Source organism: Haematobia irritans, chromosome 1 (genome assembly GCF_050003625.1).
Source record: "Haematobia irritans isolate KBUSLIRL chromosome 1, ASM5000362v1, whole genome shotgun sequence".
Taxonomy (NCBI): Eukaryota; Metazoa; Arthropoda; class Insecta; order Diptera; family Muscidae; genus Haematobia; species Haematobia irritans.
In genome coordinates this window covers 54,982,676-55,003,117 of record NC_134397.1, presented here as the reverse complement: position 1 = coordinate 55,003,117, position 20,442 = coordinate 54,982,676, and the positions used below count along the sequence as shown (strand labels likewise).

At 30.1% G+C, this 20,442-nt stretch overlaps 2 protein-coding genes across 2 annotated transcripts in view; both read right to left on the bottom strand.

Moving 5' to 3' along the window:
* REPTOR (repressed by TOR) overlaps positions 1 to 10,235 on the bottom strand; it is a 141,529-nt gene extending 131,294 nt beyond the window's left edge. Inside the window, exon 1 of the mRNA XM_075290375.1 lies at positions 10,071 to 10,235. The gene's annotated coding sequence lies outside the window, so the exon portion shown is untranslated. The remainder of the gene's footprint in view (positions 1 to 10,070) is intronic.
* Positions 10,236 to 15,599: 5,364 nt separating this feature from the next.
* On the bottom strand, positions 15,600 to 17,910 carry LOC142220944 (uncharacterized). The gene has a single exon (XM_075290373.1). It carries the CDS (start codon positions 17,844 to 17,846, stop codon positions 15,684 to 15,686), a length of 2,163 nt encoding a protein of 720 aa, XP_075146488.1. The 5' UTR covers positions 17,847 to 17,910; the 3' UTR covers positions 15,600 to 15,683.
* Positions 17,911 to 20,442: the final 2,532 nt, after the last annotated feature.

Below are 20,442 nucleotides of genomic sequence, written 5' to 3'. Positions count from 1 at the left end.
TTTGTCAAAATTGCATTTTATAGAAAATTTTGCCAAAATTGCATTTCTATAGAAAAAAATGTCAAAATTTTCTTGCTATAGAAAATTTTGTCAAACATTTTTTTGTTTAGGAAATTTTGTAAATTTTTTTTTTTTGCTTTAGAAAATTTCATCAAAATTTTATTGCTGTAGAAAATTTTGTCAAAATTTTTTTGCTACAGAAAATTTTATCAAAAATTTTATTTCTATAGAAAATTTTGTCAACATTTTATTTCTATAGAAAATCTTGTCAAATTTTTATTTTTGTAGAAAATTTTGTTAAAATTTCATTTCTATGGAAAATTTTGTCAAAATTTTATTTCTATAGAAAATTTTGTCAAGATTTCATTTCTATAGAAAATTTTGTCAAAATTTCATTTCTATAGAAAATTTTGTCAAAAGTGCATTTCTATAGAAAATTTTGCCAAAATTGCATTTCTATAGAAAAAATTGTCAAAATTTTCTTGCTATAGGAAATTTTGTCAAACATTTTTTCGCTTTAGGAAGGTTAGGTTAGGTTAGGTTAGGTGGCAGCCCGATGTATCAGGCTCACTTAGACTATTCAGTAGAGGTGTGCACGTGACACGAAATTGTCGTGACTCACGAAAATTTTCGTGATTCGTGCGTGAGTCGTGAGTCACGCTCATGAGAACAGCGTGAGTGTGCGTGAGCGTGATTAACAAACCAAAATGTCGTGCGTGAGCGTGAGTCACGAAAATAATATCTTTGTGAGTGTGCGTGAGTAACGAATTACACTCACGACAATATTCCTGCTCACCACCATAAAACGCTTAAGAGTTAAAATCAATTACAATTTTAGTGACACCTGAGATGTTAAGAGTTTAATAACACTCTCGATTTTAATAATGCTCATGTTTCGGTAAGGTAAATTAATCATAAAATTATTCGTGAGTCACGATAATTTTCGTGATTCACGGTATTTTTCGTGAGTCACGGTATTTTTTGTGAGTCACGACGTTTTCGTGCGTGAGTGTGCGTGAATACAAATTTTCTTTTCGTGAGTGTGCGTGAGCGTGAGTCCTACCAAAAAATATCGTGCGTGAGTGTGCGTGAGTATGATTTTTCTGTCGTGAGTGTGCGTGAGCGTGAGTAAACTATTACTCACGTGCACACCTCTACTATTCAGTCCATTGTGATACCACATTGGTGAACTTCTCTCTTATCACTGAGTGCTGCCCGATTCCATATTAAGCTCAATGAGAAGGGACCTCCTTTTTATAGCCGAGTCCGAACGGCGTTCCACATTGTAGTGAAACCACTTAGAGAAGCTTTGAAACCCTCAGAAATGTCACCAGCATTACTGAGGCGGGATAACCCACCGCTGAAAAACTTTTTGGTGTTCGGTCGAAGCAGGAATCGAACCCACGACCTTGTGTATGCAAGACGGGCATGCTAACCATTGCACCACGGTGGCTCCCTTTTGCTTTAGGAAATTTTGTCAAATCTTTTTTTTACTTTAGAAAATTTTATCAAAATTTTATTTCTATAGAAAATTTTGTCAAAATTTTATTTCTGTACAAAATTTTATCAAAATTTCTATGGAAAATTTTGTCAAAATGTTATTTCTATAGAAAATTTTATCAAAATTTCATTTCTACACAAAAATTTATCAAAATTTCTATGGAAAATTTTGCCAAAATTGTATTTCTATAGAAAATTTTGTCAAAATTTTATTTCTATAGAAAATGTTATCAAAATTTCTATGGAAAATTTCGTCAAAATTTCATTTCTATCGAAAATTTAGTCAACTTTTTTTTTTGCTTTAGAAAATTTTGTCAATTTTTTTTGCTACAGAAAATTTTGTCAAATTTTTATTTCTATAGAAAATTTTGTCAAATTTTTATTTCTATAGAAAATTTTGTTAAAATTTCATTTCTAAGGAAAATGTTATCAAAATTTCATATCTATAGAAAAGTTTGTCAAAATTTTATTTCTATAGAAAATTTTGTCAAAATTTTATTTCTATAGAAAATTTTACCAAAATTTCTATGGAAAATTTTGTGAAAATTTTATTTATACAGAAAATTTTGTTCAAAATTTTATTTCTATAAAAAATTTTGTTAAATTTTTTTTCTATAGAAAATCTTGTCAAAATGTTATTTCTATAGAAAATTTTGTCAAAATTTCATTTCTATAGAAAATTTTATCTAAGTTTCATATCTATAGAAAATTATGTCAAAATTTAATTTCTATAGAAAATTTTATCAAAATTTTTATGGAAAATTTCGTCAAAATTTTATTTCTACAGAAAATTTAGTCAATTTTTTTTGCTTTAGAAAATTTTGTCAAAATTTTTTTGCTACAGAAAATTTTGTCAAATTTTTATTTCTATAGAAAATTTTGTCAAATTTTTATTTCTATAGAAAATTTTGTTAAAATTTCATTTCTATGGAAAATTCTATCAAAATTTCATATCTATAGAAAATTTTGTCAAAATGTTATTTCTATATAAAATTTTATCAAAATTCATATCTATGGAAAATTTTGTCAAAATTTTATTTATACAGAAAATTTTGTCCAAAATTTTATTTCTATAAAAAATTTTGTTAAATTTCTTTTCTATAGAAAATCTTGTCAAAATGTTATTTCTATAGAAAATTTTGTTAAAATTTCATTTCTAAGGAAAATGTTATCAAAATTTCATATCTATAGAAAAGTTTGTCAAAATTTTATTTCTATAGAAAATTTTGCCAAAATGTTATTTCTATAGAAAATTTTATCAAAATTTCATATCTATAGAAAATTTTGTCAAAATTTTATTTCTATAGAAAATCTTGTCAAAATGTTATTTCTCTAGAAAATTTTGTCAAAATTTCATTTCTATAGAAAATTTTATCTAAATTTCATATCTATAGAAAATTTTGTCAAAATTTCATTTCTATAGAAAATTTTATCAAAATTTTTATGGAAAATTTCGTCAAAATTTTATTTCTACAGAAAATTTAGTCTTTTTTTTTTGCTTTAGAAAATTTTGTCAAAATTTTTTTGCTACAGATTTCAAATTTTTATTTCTATAGAAAATTTTGTCAAATTTTTATTTCTATAGAAAATTTTGTCAAAATTTCATTTCTATGGAAAATTTTATCAAAATTTCATATCCATAGAAAATTTTGCCAAAATTTTGTCAAAATGTTATTTCTATAGAAAATTTTATCAAAATTTCATATCTATAGAAAATTTTGTCAAAATTTTATTTCTATAGAAAATTTTACCAAAATTTCTATGGAAAATTTTGTGAAAATTTTATTTATACAGAAAATTTTGTTCAAAATTTTATTTCTATAAAAAATTTTGTTAAATTTTTTCTATAGAAAATCTTGTCAAAATGTTATTTCTATAGAAAATTTTGTCAAAATTTCATTTCTATAGAAAATTTTATCTAAATTTCATATCTATAGAAAATTATGTCAAAATTTAATTTCTATAGAAAATTTTATCAAAATTTTTATGGAAAATTTCGTCAAAATTTTATTTCTACTGAAAATGTAGTCAATTTTTTTTGCTTTAGAAAATTTTGTCAAAATTTTTTTGCTACAGAAAATTTTGTCAAATTTTTATTTCTATAGAAAATTTTGTCAAATTTTTATTTCTATAGAAAATTTTGTTAAAATTTCATTTCTATGGAAAATTTTATCAAAATTTCATATCTATAGAAATTTTGTCAAAATGTTATTTCTATAGAAAATTTTGTCAAAATGTCATTTCTATAGAAAATTTTATGAAAATTTCTATGGATAATTTTGTCAAAATGTTATCGCTATAGAAATTCGGTCAATTTTTTTCCTATAGAAAATTATACCAACTGTGGCAACCGTGGATGCAATATCATAGCTAATAGAGAGAATAATAGATCATGTAAGGGAATTGGAGGGTCATCTAAAAAAACCCTAGTATACCTCTAGATGTCCAATTCCTGACAAATCGCATAAAAACTACGGTTTCTAGCAGCCCAAGACCCCAGATCGGGGGGTCGGTTCATATGGAGCCTATTATAACAATACATGGACCGATACACACGATATTTGGCACACTTATTTGTGGTCCTAAAGTTCCTCTTTCCATTCCATTTTCAGGAAAATCGGATAAACAATGCGACGGATGAATCCAGTTGGGTTATCGATCTATACGGGGGCTATATCAAAACATGGACAGATACACATCATGTTCAGCATATCTATTTGTGGTCCTAAAATACCACTAGATTTTCAATTTCAACCAAATCGGATAAAAACGAAAGTTTCTAGAATCCCAAGACCCCAAATCCTATCCCCCGATTTTATTTGATCCGTTTAATTTTTAATTAAAATGTCTGCAATCACATACGAGGGCGTTTCGGAAACTTCTTAGCCTATCAATGAAAGAGAATAGTTAGTTTTTCAAAAATATTTTTATTTTTCAATATAATCTCCTGAAACTGCAATACAATTAGTCCAACGCTTTTCTAGCAATTCTATCCCTTGATTAAAATAGTTTTCCTTAACCCTTTTACTACCGATGTCCACTTAGAAGGACATTCGAAAAAGACACCAAATTCTATTTTCCACCTTAGTTTCGATTTATTTCTCGATGTTATTTTAAAGTAGAGGCTTTAATCTAAATAAGCTATAAATATTCTCCATAGTGGTGAGCACTAAAATACATTTTTATAAACTTCTTTAACAATAAACGAAAAATACGAAAATTTGAGGCAATTTTTCTACTGTATGTGTGTAGTAAATTTATTGTAATAATTTCTAAATTTACATTTATACAAAAACTATAGCTGATACTCCACCCTAGTGTATTAGCCAACTTAAATTTTGAGTCTATAGATTTTGTAAAAGTCTATCAAATTCTGTCCAGATCGAGTGATATTTAGATGTATGCATTTGGGACAAACCTTTATATATAGCCCCCAACACATTTGACGGATGTGATATGGTATCGAAAATTTAGATCTACAAAGTGGTGCAGGGTATAATATAGTCGGCCCCGCCCGACTTTAGACTTTCCTTACTTGTTTTTTACTAACATAGTGTGCCATCCCAGGGCATTAGCCGACTTAAATTTTAAGTCTATATATTATAAATTTTGTTCAGATGGAGTCAGATTTAAATGTTTGTATTTGAGAAAAAAACCTGTATATATAGCACCCAACACATTTGACGGATTGTATATAGTATCGAAAATGTGGATTTACAAAGTGGTTCAGGGTATAATATAGTCAGCCCCGCCCGACTTTAGACTTTCCTTACTTCTTTTTTACATTGAATTAAACGCGTAACGTATTTTTAGTTTTTCTTTGCAAAATGTACTCTTTTGTTCCTATAGATTTTTTATACATTTTCTTTCAACAAAATTAATTTTTAAAACTTGGGTCTTTTTTATGAATTTTTTAATGAATTTCTCACAGTGGCCAGCGTTGCCGCTGAGATATAAACCACCAGTAAAAAATCATTTTGGTGTTCAGTCGAAAAAGGGACTGAATCCAGAACCCGTTGTATGCGAAGCGGTGGCTCTTTATCCATCGCTAGCCAGAGTTCATGTGTAACGGCTTCTGACAGTAAGTCTTCTTGACTTCTCTAATTATTATTTTTTCTTCTTTTTACATTATTCACCTTACACTTCCAAAATCCATTTTAAATAGTTTTCAACTATCACTTGGCTTCTAATAAAAGAGATTTCAAATCCACTTTTAGTAGATTTCGAATGAATATAATATAAATATAAAATCTTTTCCAATCCACTATTTCTTGATGATTTGTGCAATAGTTTTTTTTGTTGTCTCCTAAAATCCTTTATTTAATTGGCAATTCTTCTAAAATATTGAAAATGCGCTTTTTTTCTTTTTTAATTCCCAATTCCAAGGTTGACATTGACATGCTCAATGTCATTTGAGAACCACGAATGTAATGCAACCTTGAAACATACATAAAAACTTATATTCTCTCAAATCCTTTTCAACCTCAAACTCTGAATATACTCAAATATCATAATCAACAAGTTCCCGCCAAAAATTGCAATTGAAAAGCTCGAATGGTGAATAAATGTGAGAACTCTTTCTCTCTCTCTCTCTCATGAATGCTTGTGGTATTAGTGTCCATTGAAAACAAAAACAGGTTTTGTGGTATTATTTTGTTCCCAACACTACCAAAAACAGATTTTAATCAAGTACATGCCACAGCGAAGTGCAACATGCATAAACAGATTGACCCAACTTTATGATATTGCATAAAATTGTGGTTGAGGGAGAAGGCAAAAATAAACAAGCCAAACTGGAACAAGCACGTTTTATATATAGCTGGAATAGTTACAAACGAACAAATGCTATGTATTTTTTCGTATGGTGGCACAACGTAGCTAGTGGGTTTCAATATGAAGACTTTGTTTTCCATGCCCCATTGTTTTATGCTTGCACATTTTGTTTTTTCTCGCTATTGCTACTCCTGCTTCCTCTGTTTAGTCTCATACTCTTCGAGACAAAAACAATAAGCCAGATGTTTTTTAATATGAAAAAATGCCCTTGCATCTGGTCGAAGGCAAAAACAACAAAAATACTAAAAATTCAAGTGCAAGTTCATTATAACAACAACTAAAACAATTGAGAAAATTTTACATTGGAAAATTTAACTTTTGAGAGTACTTCTTGATAGAAGTGATTCCGAATGTGAAATGCATACCTTGAGTCGAATGGAAATTTAATTTAAGCAAGGATCAAGAAATGGCTATGTCCCAAAATAAGTTATTTCTGCATGCAAAATCATGTCATACACGCCGCCACTATAAATGTATGCCGCCGATGAATTCCGCCAAAACTTTTCCTAAAGCCCAGTTTGCAGAAGTTTCTACTACCAAAAGTGAAATTTTCATCAGGAGGATCGATTATAATTTTCTTCCTTGGACTCATAGAAAAGTCTACTACTTTTGTGCTTTGTGGTCTATGGACAATTCGTAAAATTTGTAGGTTCTAAAATGTTACCCAAAATATTTTCAAGAGTCAAAAACCATTAGTCTTGTGCCGCCTGAAAATATGCAAAGAAAATGTTCACAACTGGGTAAACCGCTGAGGTAACAACATCAAAGAGTGTTTTTTTAATGTGAAGAATGTAAAACAATTGTTAAATTCATTAGGACATAGTTTAAAAAAATGATTTCAAAATTCTGTGTAAAATTAAACGAATATGAAGAGGTAATTCGTATTTTTATACCCTCCACACAGAAAAAATTTTTCACCTAAACGTTTCCAATTTAATTTTCAAACATATTCAATTAAAAATTTAATTGATTCAACAAATTTTTTAATTAAAATAAATATCAATCACAAGAATTAATAATATCAATTTTTTAAATGCATCAATTCATTTTTTAATTGAATTTGGTGATTGATCACAGAAATGATAAAATACATTTCAATTAAAAATTAATTGGATCAATTAATTTCGTGATTGAATTCAAAAATAATTTTTTTGTGTGCGCCATGGAATGGGGTCCCATAAAGTATATATATTCACGGTCGTGGGAATGTTCTGAGACGATCTAGAGATGTCCTTCCGCCTGTTTAAATCACGCCGAATTCCGAATGAAACAAGCTTTCATCCATTTGGCACAATTGGTTGTTATTCATGCAGGTCGGATGGTATTGCGATTGTCCATATAGAACCAGTTTTAGGTATAGCCCCCATATAAACCGCAACTCCTTGGAGGAGCAAATTTCATTCGATACATACGCAGAAAAAATGTTTTTCTGATCCAATCACGAAATTAGAGTATCCAATTAATTTTTTAATTGAAATATCTTCAATAACGAAATTGATAGCATTATTAAGAATTAATAGTAATTTATTTCTTCATTGTTGTAGACTGGGGAATCAAAGTTCATCATCATTTTCTTTATACTTTCATATGAGCTTCCCGATTATAATATAACTTTCTAAAAAAAATCCTACGTTAATTTTATTTTCTTGTACATTTTGCAAATATTGCTCTCTAACTAAGAGGAAATTCATAAATATAAATAAAATTTTGACAAAATTTTCTAAGAAAGAACTTTTTGGTAAAATTTTCTATAGAAATAAAATGTTGACAAAATTTTCTATAGGGGCTCTGAATGAATAAATAAATAAATAAAATAAAATTTTGACAAAATTTTCTATAGAAATAAAGTTTTGACAAAATTTTCTATAAAAAAAAAATGTTGACAAAATTTTCTATAGAAATAAAATGATGACAAAATTTTCTATAGGAATAAAATTTTGACAAAATTTTCTATAGAAATAAAATTTTGATAAAATTTTCTATAGAAATAAAATTTTGACAAAATTTTCAATAGGAATAAAATTTTGACAAAATTTTCTATAGAAATAAAATTTTACAAAATTTTCTATAGAAATAAAATTTTTAACAAATGTTCTATAGAAATAAAATTTTGACAACATTTTCTATAGAAATAAAATTTTGACACAATTTTCTATAGATATAAAATTTTGACAGGAATAAAATTTTGACAAAATTTTCAATAGAAATAAAATTTTGACAAAATTTTCAATAGAAATAAAATTTTGACAAAATTTTTTATAGAAATAAAATTTTGACGAAATTTTCTATAGAAATAAAATTTTGACAAAATTTTCTATAGAAATTAAATGTTGACAAAATTTTCTATAGAAATAAAATGTTGACAAAATTTTCTATAGAAATAAAATTTTAGCAGAATTTTCTATAGAAATAAAATTTTGACAAAATTTTCTATAGAAATAAAATTTTGACAAAATTTTCTATAGAAATAAAATTTTGACAAAATTTTCTATAGAAATAAAATTTTCAAAACATTTTCTATAGAAATAAAATTTTGATAACATTTTCTATAGAAATAAAATGTTGACAAAATTTTCTATAGAAACAAAATTTTCTATAGAAACAAAATTTTCTATAGAAATAAAATTTTGACAAAAATTTCTATAGAAATAAAATATTGACAAATTTTTCTATAGAAATAAAATATTGACAAATTTTGCTCTGGAAATAAAATTTTGCAAAATAAGATTTTTGGTTTGGTAGTTTGTTTTGGTAGATTATTTTTGGCTCGAGTTGCAAACATGTACGTGATGTCAATATGTGGCCTCTAACCACCATGGAAAAATTGGTCCATATCGGTCCAAAATCATATATAGCCTTTGCTCTTGGAGGGGCAAATTTCATTCGATCCTGTTAATTTTTGGTTAGTAGTAACAACTGTGAAACGATCCCCAGATTTTATTTCCTGGATGTGCAAATTTCTTCCGATCCGGTTAAAATTCGGAAAAATTGGTATCGGTCCATAATAATATATAGTTTCCATATAAACTGACCTCCAAAATTTGGCTTCTTCCTCATGCAGGATCAAAATTCATCCGATCTGATTGAAAGTTGACACTCTAACAGTGTGAAAATTGGTTTATAATTATCTACATCTATATAAACCGATCAAGAACTGAATTGGCTTATATAGGTATTTAACCTGCCTTTTTGGTCTAGGTTAGGTTAGGTTGCAGAATATTAGACGGCCGTATTTACTTGTTTTCTTTATGCAGAAATACGCCACTTTTTATTGCGAATGCCACATTTTAGAAATTTCCAACGGTAATGGTGATACCGGGAATACATCAATTCAATATTCTGGGGGTCACACTAGACAGTTGTTTCAAGTCATACGATATTCTTAACACATTCGTAATAGTAGATCTGTGGAATATTTATGACTAATTATTAGGCGATGGACCGATCTATGATTAACTATGCCGCATCAGACAGTGGAACAAGATATAGGCCTGTGGGAACTCTGTTCATAGCATACCAGACATGCATTACCCGTATTCATGAGAAAGCAGTGAAGAGAATATGATCTTCCACGACATCTCCCAGCAAATATGAAATCCCATGTATCCCATGATGGAACCAAGTGCCACTCTGAACACTTTTGTGCCACACAAAACATTACGAGCAAGGCCGCCACTAACAAATTAAGTTATTGACGCCGCCTTTAAAAAATGTTAAACTTTGGTTTTTCTACTTACCACCTTTGTTGGCATATTTATAGTGTCTTTTTATTTATTTCACACATTACTCAATCACTTTATTCTTTCTTTATTCGACAAATCCGAATGTTTATTTTAGTTTTGTACAAATATTTCCGGATTATTTTACAATTTAACCACTAGATTAATAACAATAAACCTAGTCCCAATAGGAGTATTTACGAAAGTGACGAAAGAATAACAAAAATATTTTCAAGGCACCAGGGCTGCCATCATTCATTTTGATCTGAAGAAAACTGAGAGAAAAGAAATGAAGAGAAATTTTAGTGATGCCGTATCTCCATAAAAATGCAAAGATAGTGAGCGGTTCTACGTTACATCGTGCTATAACGAAAATTTGATTTATTGATTCATTTCCGTTAAAATACATCGACGAAAGTATATTAAAAAAAAAGCTTTATATCAAATTTACTTATTTTGGGTCTGTTTGAAAACTGGTAAAATGTTGGTGCAAATCGTGGTGTATATAATTTCACTAACACGTGGGGATTTTAATACCTCATACACATTACTCTTACAAAAAGTGTATATGGGGAAACAAAACAGAAGGGTATATAGGAAGTAAAATTTATTATAATTTTTTCAGAGCAAATATGAACAGTCCAAACACAAAAGATGGCATTTCAACTTCATAGTGCCGCTACAAAATCAGTGTTCATAATCTGTGTAGGCATAGTATCTGAATATTCGGCTATGCTAGAAGCAACAGCCAACGCCTTTTAGTCGAAGAGCCTAGATTTAATACACTGCGAAAAATATGTGGAGAGAATTATTGACACAATGCCTAATCATCGTAAAAATATAGGCTCAAAAATAAAACAAAAATGTTTTCAATGAGGCTTATGAACTAGCCAGTGATATTGAAGTTGAAATAAATCAAGAATTGTTGCAAAACTTAGCATAGAGCAAATTCACCAATACTCGATTCTTCTGCGGCTGGTTATCACTAAGACCATGTTGATCCATTGTGTTTCCTCATAGTTGTTTTCTCTCCTCTTCATCAATCGTATACGAGTTTCCAGGCGAGTTCCAAGATGAGCTTTCTAGGTCTTCAATCCCGAAGCCAGTATATCGTTCAGTTTGTAGTTCCGTACATCGGTAATATCCTGAAGGAAAAAGGAGCCCTCTATCTTATTTCTTCTTAAATTTAATGCTGGTCACTCGCACAGAAAATGGTAAGAGTCTTCTGTTGTATCTAGGACCAGATACCATCTACAAATATCATCAACCATTAAGCCAATCCTTACCATGTGTTTTCGAAATGTGTTGTGTCCAGTCATTTGCCTTACATCCCAATCACATTAGGCTCGGAATCTACTAAAAGTGGGTTTGAAATCCTTTTTATATAAGGCAAATGACAGTTGAAATCTAGTTAAAGTGCATTTTGGAAGTGTAATGTAAATGAGGTTATAATTTAAAATCTATGTTAGAAGCAAAGGCAAACACATGTAGAAAGAATTATTGTCACTGTATATAGGCTCAAACATAAAAAAGGGTTTAAATGGGGCTTATGAACTAGCCAGTGAAATTGAAGTTGAAATAAAACAAGAATCGTTGCCAAACTTAGCATAGAGCAAATTCAAAGTTGTTTTCTCTCAATCGTATACGAGTTTCCAGGCGAGTTCCAAAATGAACTTTATAGGTCTTTCATCCCGAAGCCTTAATGAATGCAAGTTCAGTTTACAGTTCCGTACATCGGTAATCTGCTGAAAGAAAAGAACCTGAAAGAAAAGAACCTAGTATCCTAGTATTTGACATTGATCCTGTCAGTATATAAAAATAGCGGGGGGAAACATCTGTAACGATGTTATTCGTTCCGCGTGTGACTTCTTTAGCCGCCTCCTCTTTACCCATTATTTCATAATGTCCAGGTAACCAACACAGAGTGATATTATTCTGTTCAGTGAGAGCTCTAAGCTCTCTACGACAATGGCTGACTACCTTCGACGTTATGTTCAGTGAGAGCTCTAAGCTCTCTACGACAATGGCTGACTACCTTCGACGTTATGTTCGAATTTCCTAAGACCTTTTTTGCTGCTTGAGTGTCGATGAAGAAGCTGATATGGCTTCTATGCATCCGTCATCCATTTTATATGAATCTCTAATCCCTAACTCTTTGCAGTAAATAACACTAGGTTAGGTTAGGTTAGGTTACGTGGCGGCCCGAAGTATCAGACTCACTTAGACTATTCAGTCCATTGTGATACCACAGTGGTGAACTTCTCTCTTATCACTGAGTGCTGCCCGATTCCATGTTAAGTTCAATGACAAGGGACCTCCTTTTTTATAGCCGAGTCTGAACGGCGTTCCACATTTCAGTGAAACCACTTAGAGAAGCTTTGAAACCCTCAGAAATGTCACCAGCATTACTGAGGTGGGATAATCCACCGCTGAAAAACTTTCAGGAATCGAACCCACGACCTTGTGTATGCAAGGCGGGCATGCTAACCATTGCACCACGGTGGCTCCCAAAATACCACTAAAGATGGTTTTATATATGAAAGTTACATCACAAAATTGATCGGTGTGACATCTTAAAAGTCTACAGATAGATAGATAGGGGGTTGGTAAATCGCCCTAAAATAAAATGAAGAAGATAAAAATAAATAAATAGAATTTTGTGGTGGTGGGCCGTCTAGTCTAAACTTCCAGAATAATTTCTATTATTGGAAGTTGCAGCACAGTTACATTCATACCGTTCATTGATTGATTGAAGAAATCCGTGGAATCTAATTTGCTTAAATACTTGTTTAGTTACAAAAACATACGAATATACGAATAGGAAATTTTTCGGATTCGAGCAACATGTTTACGAGTCCGACTCCAGCAAAATCTTCAGGTTCCGACTCCACAGCAGGGCTGCCAATTTTGCCGTTTTATCGGCATTTTACTCCAAAGATAGCAAATGTCGATTTTTTGATTTTTGCCCCAAAAATGACCATATTAGCTGCGTTCAAAAATTTTGACTAGAAGCAGTTCGTTTACACGTTTAGAGCCAGCAAAAGAGAGAATATACAGTAATCCCTCGATTTACGTCGTCTCGGTTTACGTTGTTTCGATTTACGTCGTAAAATTGTTTGTTCCAACAAATTTCGATTTCCGTCGCCATTCGATTTACGTCCTCGATTTTTTTAGCCCACTTTATCAGAAACGCCTTCCATAAGTAAAATAAGTATCAACGATGATGACATCGAAACATTTTTTTTCTAATGGCGATTTCGATTGGGAAAAAAGGTGCAACATTCTCGAAATTGATTGCTAAATATAAAGGATACTGACATAGATTTTGGATCCTGCATTCCTCATATTATTATGAATTAACAATAACTTTGGAATGACACTATCATTTGGTCGAAAATGCAATGAGGGAAAATGTAGTGTAAAACCAAGGCAACATATTTTTTGCGAAACGAAAACGCCCTAAAATTTTTACCGAAATTACTGAATTACCTTTACTTTAATTCGGTTTACGTCGTTTCGATTAACGTCGTCAAATTGCGGAACCAATCACGACGTAAATCGAGGGATTACTGTATTTGACTGTTGTCAGATAGAGAAATTGCGAGCTTTTGCTATAGATTTCATACATGTTGGAGCTATACCTGATTTTACACCTACAGTATTAGTACCGCGGTTGGCCCTCGTGCCAAAAATACTCCACCAAAATTTGAAGAAAATTTTACCAAAAATCTACCAAATAAAAAAAATTTAAGTTGTTGATCAATATTTTGTGGTTAGTATATAAAAAAATTATTTTATTCGAAAGAAATGTTTTATATTGAATTGATAGAAAATTTTATTTCTATAGAAAATTTTATTGCTACAGAAAAAATGCAAAAAAAAAAATCTATAGAAAATTTCGTCAAAATTTTATTTCTATAGAAAATTTTGTCAAAATTTTAAATCTTTAGAAAATGTTGTCAACATTTTAAATCTGTAGAAAATTTTTTCAAAATTTCATTTTTATAGGAAATTTTTTCAAAATTTTATTTCTATAGAAAATTTTGTCAATTTTTTTTCTATAGAAAATTTTGTCCAAATTTTAGTTCTATAGAAAATTTTGTCAAAATTTTAGTTTTATAGAACATGTTGTCAAAATTTTAGTTGTATAATTTTGTCAAAAATGTTATTTCTATAGACAACTTTCTCAATACTTTATATATGTAGAAAATTTTTGCATATTTTTTATAGAACGTTCCTGAAAAATTTATTTCTATAGGCAATTTTTTGTCTATAGTAAATTCTTGCAAAATTTTATTTCTAAGAAAATTTCATCCAAATTTTATTTCTATAGAAGATTTTGTTAAAATTTTATTTCAATAGAAAATTGTACCTCTTAATTGGAGAGACCATAAGTATTTTATGGTCAAATTGTGGAAAATGTTTAAATAAAAATCTTGCTTAGTTGAATATGTTAATTTTCTGTTCCTTATATGAAATAAATACTTTTGTTTTTAACCAAAAAAAATTAGTTTGTATTGAATATGATTTACATTGCAGATTTTTTGACGATTTCTAAAATGGAAGTGACGATTATAACGATTTTTTTTTGGAAAAAAGTGACGATTTTTCTTCAAATTTTATTGGCAGCCCAGTCTTGATAAGAACCACCAAGAGAGAAAGCTAAAGTCAGATGAAGCCCGGAATAGACTCTAATGGTTTTATTTAGTATAAGGTAAAATTTCCCAAATTCAATAACATTCGTTCATGTATAAAAAAAATATATTTTCTGGCCTTATTTTAACCTAATTTTAGCCCACCATTATTTATACTGTGGATTCTACGATAAATATTTAATTTCATACATAACAAAGTAATAAAAAAAATACTTTAATTTTGAGATGCTCAACTCAAAATTTTTTCAAAATACAAATAGCTTATGCTGATTTGAAATAATACCATTACGAGGATACACATTTTTATAATAAACCTCCCAGCAAAAAAATTGGAAGTTGTTTTACAAACATTTCTTTTTAAGAGCACCCGGGATCCTCCATCACTGTTTTTTCACATCCAATGAAGTTCTTTTGAACCAGTCATTTCCTAAGACACATTTTGGCGGTTTAAAGTGAAAATTTAAATTATGGACAATTAAATTTCGCAAAAAAGTAAAATGTGAAACCCTGTGCCTATTGGTTTTTTCACTTCCATAGAAGTTCTTTTGAGAAGGTTTGTCAAATTACTAAAATTTGTCAATTTTTTTTTTTTTTGAGAAAAATTTATTTCTACAAAAATATACCCCGGAAATAACAAAATAAAAACCATAGGAAAAAAATTGATAAAAAATAATAAAATAAAAATAATTGGACATCAAATTTCTGGTTGTTAACGGCATTAAAAGTCGACCAGAGGATTTTCGTTTATAGCAAATTGGACTTTCAACTAGTTTTCATAGTTGATCAAAGAATAGCTCTCAAGAATAAACCATAAATTTTTGGATAAAAATACACTGTACTCATTTAACTGTTACAATCTTCCATATAAATAAAAAGTTTTCTAGACCAAAAATACAAATAGTATTATTGTTTTTATTTCATATAAACATACTCCTGCATGAGTAAATAAAATATAAAAATATACAAAACAATTTGTTTACATATCTTCTACGCTATATTGATAGGCTTCATCTTGTCTGGCTCTTCGTTCATTTTGTTTATCAAACCATTTCTTTTCATAACCATTCGAACGATCAACACCATCCCAACGATAGCCTGGTCTGATACCAAAACGATTTTCGGGGTAGGGTCCTTCATAGATAGGCTTTTTTGGTTCATTCGAATTTTTCTCTTTTTCCTTACGTTTTTGGCGCATATACTCCAACATGGGATCCTCAGCACGTTCTTGTTCTTTCAGATAACGCTCCAGATCTTCATCGTTGGCAAGACGAGCCAAGGGTTTGCTTGCTTCATATTCCATTTCTGCTTTGCGATTCTTGTAATCTTCCAATTGTTTAAGGCCCTTGCCCAAACGTTCGTAATGCTCTTTACGTTTCTTTTCATTTTCTTCTTTGCGTCTCCGTTCTTCTGGATCCTCTTCACGTGCCTCGCGTGCCTTACGACCTTGTCTTCCAGTGTTACGAACTCGAACTTCTGCATCACGTCCCGATACATCAGAAGACATTTTCTCGAATAGGGCATCTTCTTGCCGGCGACGAGCATTGCTTTCCACTTTCAAGGCTTGAGCATCTTGTAGCCCAGCTTTCTTACCATCTAAGGTTTTGGTCACTTTAGGCTTATGAGTTGGTGGTGGAGAATCACTGGAATTTTTTTCCCATCTTGATTTCCTTTCTGGTGGTGGCGGGGATAATTCTGGTGAAATCTTTTCTCTTTTTATTGCTCGCTGCGTTGTTGGCGAATCCCTGCGAGTTTTGTCTTTTCTTCGTGGAGGTGAGCGACTTGTACCTAGTTTTCTGCTCGAAGGTGAATTTACAGGTGACCTTTTTCCTCTTCTTGGTGGTGATTGATCAGAATTTCGTCTCCTCCGCGGTGGGGAATTTGGAGGTGACCTTCTACTTTTTCTTGCTGGTGATTGATCAGTATTGTTTCTCCTACGTTGCGGTGAATTATCGGGCGATTTTCTACTCTTCCTAGGTGGAGATTGGTCAGAATCTCTTCGTCTTCTGGGGGGAGATTGATCAGAATCTCTTCGTCTTCTGGGGAGAGATTGGTCAGAATCTCTTCGTCTTCTGGGAGGAGATTGGTTAGAATATCTTCGCCTGCGTGGAGGAGATTGATCTGCATCTCCCCTTCGCCGCGGTGGAGATTGATCAGAATCTCTCCGTCGCCTAGGTGGAGATTGGTCAGAGTCTATTGTACGTGGTGGCGATTGATCCGAATCTTTTCGGTGCCTGGAAGGTGATTTATGAATTGCTTTTGTTTCTTTGCGTGGAGGGGACTGGTTTCGTCTATATCGTGGTGGTGAATTTCTACTATTTCTTGGAGGGGATTCACGCCTACCTTTTCTGGGTGGTGTCTGATCAGAATCCCTTCGTCGTCTTTGCGGTGATTTATCAGAAGACCGGCGAACTCTTCTTCCAGGAGATTGGTCTGGAGATATGCTTATATCTTTTCTCCTTCTTGGTGGAGAGTGATCTTGAGACTTTTTGCGCTCGTTTTTAGTATTTCTACCATATCTTGGTGGGCTATTGTCATTGGATATAGATCTGTTGCGATGCCTTCCATCCGGGGAGTTTTTCTTACGCCGCGGAGGAGATTCATCAGAACATCTTTTCCTTCTAGTGGGAGATGGCGTCCTGTTTCGTTTTCGTGGTGGTGAGCTGCTTGGACTTCTCTTTGAACGTTTTTTCTTTTCTTTCCTGCGAGGCGGAGAATTATCAGGTGATTTCCTTTCCTGTTTTATTGTGAGCTCTTGTTTAATTTTTATATCAGATGCCTTACGACCCCATAGATCATCCTCTTTTAAGGTGGATGAACTCCGTGCAGTGCTGTCATCTTCTGGTTCGTCTTTAATAACAATACTTTTCCACTTCGGAACATTTTTCACCGCACTATGGATTTCTTCAGTATATTCGCCTACAATTTGTGGAGCGTCTTCGCCAGTCAATAGCAATTCCTCGTCAATTTTAATTCCACTTTCAGTATCAATTAAGTCATCGTCAATAATTTTTACAGTGGCTGACGAGTCCTTTGATTTTTTGCTCTTCTTCTCTTTTTTCTTTTTCTTAACTTTATCACCGGATAAATATTTCTTGAGATACTCTTTTTGGTCAATTTTTGTTACCGCATGTGAAGACATGATATTTATTGTTTACTTTTTGTTTTAATTCGTGTGTTTTGTCGCCTTATTAATACTAATCGATAACCATTATCGGAGATGCATGCACTACCAGAGTTGCCTTCATGTTCATCATTGTTTTTGTTGTAGCAATTATCAGGGTACACTTATAAGGTAGAATCAATAGCCCAAAAGCAATTTCCCCTTGTTAGTATGTGCTCTTGGGACACATCGGACTTTGAAATGCTGATACTTTTATTTTTGGAAAACAGCAAAGCAATTAAACTTCTATTTGAACATAGATTAGTATTTTTAATGTAAAACAGTTATCACAGAACTATTTTCTATAGATATTAAAATTCTGACAAAAATTTCTATAAAAATAAAATTTTGACAAAATCTTCTATAGAAATAAAATTTTGGTAAAATGTTCTACAGAAATAAAATTTTGAAAAATTTTCTTTAGAAATGAAATTTATGACAAAATTTTCTATAGAAATAATATTTTGACAAAACTTTCTATAGAAATCAAATTTTGACAAAATTTTCTATAGAAATAAAAGTTTGACAAAAATTTTCTGAAGAAATAAAATTTTGACAAAATCTGTAGAAATAACATTCGACAAAATTTTCGATTGAAATAAAATTGTGACAAAAATTTCTATAAAAATAAAATTTTGACATAATCTTCTATAGAAATAAAATGTTAGCAAAATTTTCTAAAGAAATAAAATGTTGACAAAAAATTGTGACAAATTTTTCCATAGCAATAAAATTTTTACAAAATTTTCTATAGAAATAAAATTTTGACAAAATTTTCTACAGAAATAAAATTTTGACATTTTCTTTAGAAATAAATTTTGACAAAATTTTCTATAGAAATAAAATTTTGACCAAATTTTCGATCGAAATAAAATTTTGACAAACTTTTCGATAGAAATAACATTTTGACAAAATTTTCTATAAGAATAAAATTTTCACAAAATTTTCTAGAGAAATACAATTTTGACAACATTTTCGATAGAAATAAAATTTTGACAAAATTTTCTATAGAAATAAAATTTTGACAAAGTTTTCCATATAATTCAATTTTTGACAAAATTGTCTATGGATATAAAATTTTGACAAAATTTTCTATAAATAATACAAAATTTTGTACAAAAATAAAATTTTGACAAAATTTTCTATAGAAATAACATTTTGACAAACTTTTCTATAGAAATAACATTTTCCATAGAAAAAAAAATTTCTATAGAAATAAAATTTAGACAAAATTTTCTGTAGCAATAACATTTTGACAAAATTTTCTATAGAAACATTATTTTGACAAAATTTTCTCAGAAATAAAATTTTCTATGAAAATAAAATTTGGCAAAAATTTCTATAGAAATAACATTTTGACAAAATCTAGAAATAAAATTTTTATAGAAATATTATTTTGTAAAATTTTCTATAGAAATAAAATGTCAACATTTCTACAGAAATAAAATTTTCTATGAAAATAAAATTTGGCAAAAATTGCTATAGAAATAAAATTTTGACAAAATCTAGAAATAAAATTTTTTATAAAAAAATAAAATTGTGACAAATTTTTCTATAGATAACATTTTGACAAAATTTTCTTTAGAAATAAAATTTTGATAAAATTTTCGATAGAAATAAAATATTGACAAAATTTTCTATAGATATAAAATATTGACAAAATTTTTTACAGAAATAAAATTGTGACAAAATTTTCTATAGATATAAAATTTTGACAAAATTTTCATTATTGTTGTGTTTGATTTCAGCTTAAAACCATACATTGATTTAAAATACAAGTGTAGCTTAACCAATAGAGGAAAAATATGCTCGTCAAACGTATTTGGGCAAAGTCCTATAGACTGCAAGACGGTTGGATGGACAGCTGTTTCGGAATTACCACATTCATCATCAGTATCCTCTACTTGCAGCAAAGCTATCAACCAATTATCAGAATAAATTCGGATAATTCACTAAACCCAAAGTGGACTACACTTGAACCGCCCGAAAAAAGGTTTTTGATAGTTGGCTATTGCCTAAACAAATTTTCTATAAAAATAAAATTTTGATAAAATTTTCTATAGAAATAAAATTTTGTCAAAATTTTCTATAGAAACAAAATAAATACTGATACTTTTATTTTTGGAAACCAGTAAAGCAATTAAACTTCTATAGATTACTATATTTTATTCTAACACAGTGTTAAACAGTGAACTATGATTCCAGCATTTTTATCTGTTCTAGAAATGCTTCGTCATATATATGACCACAAGTAATATAATCGGTAGCTTTATTTCTCTGGGAGTTGGTATCCTAAAACCAGGGTTGGCAAAATATGTGTTTTTTTCAAATTTTTTACAAATATCATTTGACACTTTTTTCGTAATGTGCTGTGGCAATAATTATGTTAATCGTTCGATAGTACATTAAGTTTGTTATCGTTAAACAAATTATATTAATCGATTAGTCCTCGTAGGGTTGGTAACTTCAATAATAATCCGAGACAAGAACATGTAGATGTTGTTTGGAACTAACAATAGATGTCGCTATGGCATATTGGTCAAATACATCATTGATTGGAAAAAATCATTTCTGA